We start from the raw sequence: 6,000 nt of genomic DNA on the forward strand, positions 1-6,000 counted from the left end.
GGGAATCGTCTGTAACTCGTTTATTCTGTAATTGTTTACATTCGTACTTACTTATTCTACAATGGGAAATATTGTTTAACAAGGGATTTCACTTCTTTTAGCAAAATTAGTATCTATTGTTGAAATATCGAGTAATTATTGTTCGTTCTTTTCACGCTTCATGAACATGCATAATGGCGGGCAAATCTTGACTAGCGTTGTGTTTCAAACGGCAAAGTAGTGTTTGAACCTTATTAACAGAAAAATTTCCGCATAGCCCCAAAAACCATTCGGGATAGTATGACCATCCACGAATAGCACCAAAAACCATTCCTGCATAACCCCAAAAACCATTCACGATTGCCCCACACACCATCACGGTAAGGTTAGGTTAGGTTGCTTTATGTTGGGCAACATAGTGAAAAAACTGTGTGTTTGGAAACACTTACTGGGGATTACGTCATCAGATGTTCGCAACATCTGGTTCAAGTACATGGATGGAAATGCAAGCTACAGCTAACGTGCATCGGACGGACATTATTATAGAAAAATACATGAATTAGCGGCCAAATACATTGAAAAATGCGAGAAAACACTTCTACGACCTTCCGAAATTACACAGAAACTCAATTCCGTAAGTACTTTCTCCTGTAAATTTGAAGAAATCAGATTCCCGGCTTTAACAGTTTTACCATATATTTATAAACATAACCTGAAAAAAAATAATAAAACCCACCCAGGTTGTTTCTTCGGAAAAAAAAATGGCCAAATGGCGACCCTGCCATGCACTTGTCGGAGGGTTAAGGAAGGTTCAAATTTCGTGTTACAATGATTGCCAAAATTCTATAATAATTAGTCTTCCTGAAAGGAGAATTTGAAATGTGTAGTAATTGCATTTTCCTTACATGTATTTCTTTGTAATGCTACATAATACAAGTGTGTTAGTTTTTGTATTTACAATATATACAATGGATTTCAGCAACCATATGTGGTTTATTGTAGTTTTTTCATACCAGGCAAAATTTGATTGCAATTGAGACATCTAAACGGCAAAGTGGTCGTATTTCTTGCCCCAGCATTTCGAACTTACAATTGTTTCATGCCCAACCTACAGTCAGTGAACATTTGGTTATCTTCACATCGCAAAACCCGATGATGATTAAGACCTAAGATGCTAACCAAAAAGTTGAAAGTTGACCATTGAAAGACCGGCCCTTAATACTTTTGTTGTTAGGTTAGGCATGACCTATGTTCATTAAAATTTCAGTAACCACCAAACGTCTCTAATTCCCTTATTTTCGTATTTTTCACATTGATAGTTACATATTCTGCATTCCTAAGGATTCTTCAAGTTCGCATTTCGTTTTTTCCATGCAAATAATGTCAATTTTAGAAATATCGAGTATTTTTATATTGTTCGCTTTCGCTTGCGTTACATGCGATATGGCGGAGAAATCTTGACTAGCGTTGTCCATCATCAGTTTTTATGCAATGTTGCAACCTTCTTCTTAAAAAAAATACCTACTTTGGTGTTACTGATTTTGTATTTCTTTCCAGATTCGAAAAACGCACGAACCATGAATGGATAACCCCATGAACAATTGATAAATAGCCCCACCAACCATGAACGGGAAGGTTACGTTAGGTTGTGTTAGGTTAGGCAAACATAGTTAAATTTGTTTTTTTAAAATTAGAAAAATATTTTTTTTCGGGTTCGAAAACCCCACGAACCATTCATAAATAGCCCCATGAACCATTCACAGATAGCCCCACGAACCATTCACGGATACCCCCATGAACCATTCATAAATAGCCCCACGAACCATGCATGGCAAGGTTAGATTAGGCAAACAGTTAAATTCGTTTTTTTAAAATTAGAAAAATATTTTTTTTGGGTTCGAAAACCCCACGAACCATTCATAAATAGCCCCACAAACCATTAACGGATAGCCCCACGAACCATTCATGGATAGCCCCACAAACCATTCACGGATAGCCCCACGAACCATTCATAAATAGCCCCATGAACCATTCACGGATAGCCCCACAAACCATTCATAAATAGCCCCATGAACCATTGACGGATAGCCCCACGAACCATTCATAAATAGCCCCCGGAACCCTTCATGGTATAATTTAATAATACAGGGAATTTCTCCAATTTGTTTGAAATTTCGGATACTTACTAATTTGGGTCTCCTAATCACGAATCTGCACTTAAAATTTGGCGCTCACGTATAGAAATTCCTGAATTATGGCTAGTCCCACGAACCATTGGCGCTAGGGCCACAAACCATTGGCACATGGTTAGGTTAGGAAACATAGTTAAATTTTAGGGTCGTAGTAATATCAGGAATTTCGTTCTTTAAGTATTCGAAACGGAAAATCTTGCGATAAATGATGAGCAATTGTGCATTGTTGGTTGCTATGACTGACCCTCTTATTTTGCAAGTTTGACACGTGAGCTCCAAATTTTAACTTCATATTCGTGATTAGGAGCCCTAATTTAGTGAGTATGCCGAATTTCAAACAAAATGGTGAAATTCCCGGTATTGTAAAATCGCTCCCCATTCATAAATAGCCCCATGAACCATTCACGGATAGCCCCACGAACCATTCATAAATAGCCTTAGAGATACTGGGCGAAGGGGGGGGGGGGTTATAACCCCCATCAACCCCACATTGAGCACGCCACTGATCCTGTGCACGTCATGTTGTCGCAAGTTCGTAATCAGAAATGATGAACAGTAACTCACGTTTATTTACATTCTAGAACTGTTACAAAGTTACAAAACCCCGTATTTGGAAACACTGACCGGTTGTTAAGTCATTAAATGCACGCAAAAATTTGGTTCACGTAGTAGACGAACATCAAGGGAACAGCTTTCGTGCATCGGAGTGACATTAATGTTGAAAATTACATGATTTACCGGCAAAAAAATTTAAGCGAGGGGAAAATACACTTCCAACACCTTCCTAAAGTATAAATAACCTCATTTTGGTAAGTACTTTCTCCTGTAAAAGTGAAGAAATACGTTTTGGGGAAACGAAAATTTTACCTAGGATTCTATTAAAATAACGTCCCTAACTGATTGCGACAGCTCATCACGTAAAATCTTGTCTCGCTCAAAATCCCCATCTAGTCTTGCGTAGGACTTGGATCTGAGACGCCGTATACCAATAACGGGAAGTGCGGAAGTTTGCGCAAGGTACTTTTGACATCATAATCTCTCCGGTAAATAATATTTAGTGAAACTTTGAAATGCGCTTAGTTTATCCAAGCTTCAATTTTACTTCAACAATCATTTGCAGTATTATACAAGACTTCATAATACTCCTGTAAACCTTGGAAAAAGCATTAAACTTTCGGGACATGGGCCATATCTTCTGTGTTGACAAGAAAACGTTTCTTTGGAAACAATACATTATTTTTTTTAATGTGACTGTACCGTACGACTACATATCTTACTTTTGAAATAGTAAAAAATAATTTGGTAAGTTAACATACCTAAAATATTCAAAATCTGGTAATCCAGTTTCTCTGGTGCTATTTTCTTCAGTCATGTCTTCGCGAGGTCGTTTTCTGGAGGTTTCAATTAAATTCGGAGCATCAATTTCACTTACGTTAAATTTTGTTTTCTCTTCCCTCCACTGGGTTTCCATATTTTCACAGTTTATCTGCAAGAAAATCTGCAGTGTTTGCTCATTGGTTGTGGTTAAAAGCATAATCGAAATAAAAAGTGATCGATTAATTTGAATATTTCGAAAAATGTTCTTGATTGCTCAGTGATCTTACATGCATTGTCTACGCGTCAGTGGCGTAAGCAAGGCGGGAAGGGAGTTTAGAATTGTTTAACACCCCCTTGAGCTTGTGAAATATTATGAAAGATGCCGTGGAAAAAAATTAAAATCGTCAATTTATCACAGTCAAAGATCTGTGACAATACCATTACTACTACTACTACTAGTAGTAGTAATAATAATAATAATAATAATAATAATAATTTGAATTATTATTTCCATGCAGCGCGGAGAAAACACAGCATTCCAAACACACGCGTCTTTCTTGAAAGTAAACAACTTCTTGAAAATAAAATATGAGGCCAACTATGATTTAAAAGATAAATAAGTTGTTTTGTATATCAGTAGCAATATTGTAACTCTGGCGTACGCAGGATTTTTTTTCGGGGGGGGGTTGGAATAGTAAATGTAGATAGCACATGGCTTCGTTTTGGAGGGCAGGATGCATAATAAAATATTTCGTATTTTTGGAGATTTTCAGTTTATTAAAATTGTATTCAAAGGCAAAAATGGTAATCGGGACTCACTTTGAATGAGGTTTCGCATTTACACATTTTGATTTTTTAAAGTTCTTAACGATTTTCTTTTGAAAATTCTGATTTTCTCGAAATTTCGGTAGGGGCTGTAACCCCATCAGCCACCCCTCTACATACGCCAGTGTTCAATTAACATGTATTTTTTTGTGTGAACAATGAGAATTAACTGAAAATAGTTTTTGGTTCGTTGTAAATGGCTAGGAGGACAATAATACAGTAACCATCGTTTACAGCGGCACGTTTGAATGTACCTCTTTAAAATGTCTCACCTGAAGACAAATAAGCTTAACTATTGTATGTTTTGTTGGTAAGAACAGCGAGACAATCCAGATGTGAATTATTGGGGACATTTATGCGGAGAAGAAGCCGGAAAAATTCCAATTAATTTCAGGAATCGAACCCGGATCTCCCGCGTGGTTGTCAGACCATAGAAAAGTTAGGTAATAGAAGTGGAAGCTACATTTAAACCTCGCTGCGCTTTGAAATTGCATTTCCATCGGTGGCCAGTAGATGGCGCGGCCGTCTTCTTTTGCTGCTCGCAGTAAATAGGGGGGGGGGGGAGATTCATTGTCCCACTGGAGTGTCCTTCACCACAGAAAGGACAGGGGTGGGTTGTGAAACAGGTTTTCTGAAAACGAGGGGGGAATATATGTCTTTTTCTGATTTCATGCAGTTCGTGAATTTACGGAATGAGGACTTTGCCAGGCAGCTACATACCCTACCAGGGCGCGAAATCATTGAAGATTGATTTTTTTTTCAGGGGGGGGGCAAGAAGATTGTGGTCTACACAGACATACACAAACTATACATATATATTATGTATGTGCATGAAACTTTTCAAATTTTCTACCAAGCAACTGAGAAGAAAGAGCCTATATGATTAATATTTATAATGTTATTAAATATAAAAGTAAATTACTAAACATGTAAAAATACATTAGTATTTAATACATATAAGGGAATTTATTTGATATTTTTTATGTATCAGATATTTATAACTGCCTTCTCGATTGCGCCGTGAATACGTTTTCGCCTTGCAATCAAGGAGTCCCGGGTTCGATACCTAGTGGAGGCACATAGTGGTTCGGATCCCACTTTAAACTATCGTTTGATTGACTTGTTATTGATTTTTAGTTTTGGTTATTATGTATAGGTTTTCTACCTACCTGTGGGTGATCGCGGCGATAGGGTTGAAATAAAACATTATCTCTTATGCCTTTAGAATCGGTTAGGATGGAAGGGGGAAGGGTGCGTGGTATTCATATTAACACAAGGTTAGTCGAGCAACTGTGCAGAATAAGGTTGACTAACAATGGCAGTGAGCCTAAAGTATCCAAAGTAAACATATATTGCTTAAATATTATGTCTGCATTATACAGTGACTCAACTACAGGGGGGACAGGCGCTAATGCGAGCAATTACCCCTTCGATTTCAAATTTTATGCAAATAAAAATTCATTTTGTAAAATTTTCTTGCTTGTTTCGCTCGCATTATCTGCTATTCTTGTTTTCATCAAGTTCAGAGGGGCGGCGGGAGCCAGCCATTGGGCACGAATGATCTAAAAAAAAGTTGTAAAAGAGAGAATGCCATGGCGTCCAGGGAAATTAATTGCGCACTAATAAATCAATATTGTTTTCAATTGCACAAATTGGATCTAAAAATTTTTGAGGTATCTATCTGCAT

At 37.4% G+C, this 6,000-nt stretch overlaps 1 protein-coding gene across 1 annotated transcript in view; it reads right to left on the reverse strand.

Moving 5' to 3' along the window:
* The window catches only part of LOC145984077 (protein arginine N-methyltransferase 6-like), a 148,510-nt gene extending 144,784 nt beyond the window's left edge, over window positions 1-3,726 (reverse strand). Inside the window, exon 1 of the mRNA XM_083117467.1 lies at window positions 3,488-3,726. Within this exon, the coding sequence (XP_082973593.1) occupies window positions 3,488-3,705 (218 nt within the window). The 5' untranslated portion in view covers window positions 3,706-3,726. The remainder of the gene's footprint in view (window positions 1-3,487) is intronic.
* Window positions 3,727-6,000: the final 2,274 nt, after the last annotated feature.

This window comes from Lepisma saccharinum, chromosome 2 (assembly GCF_977018435.1).
Source record: "Lepisma saccharinum chromosome 2, izLepSacc3.1, whole genome shotgun sequence".
Classification (NCBI taxonomy): domain Eukaryota; kingdom Metazoa; phylum Arthropoda; class Insecta; order Zygentoma; family Lepismatidae; genus Lepisma; species Lepisma saccharinum.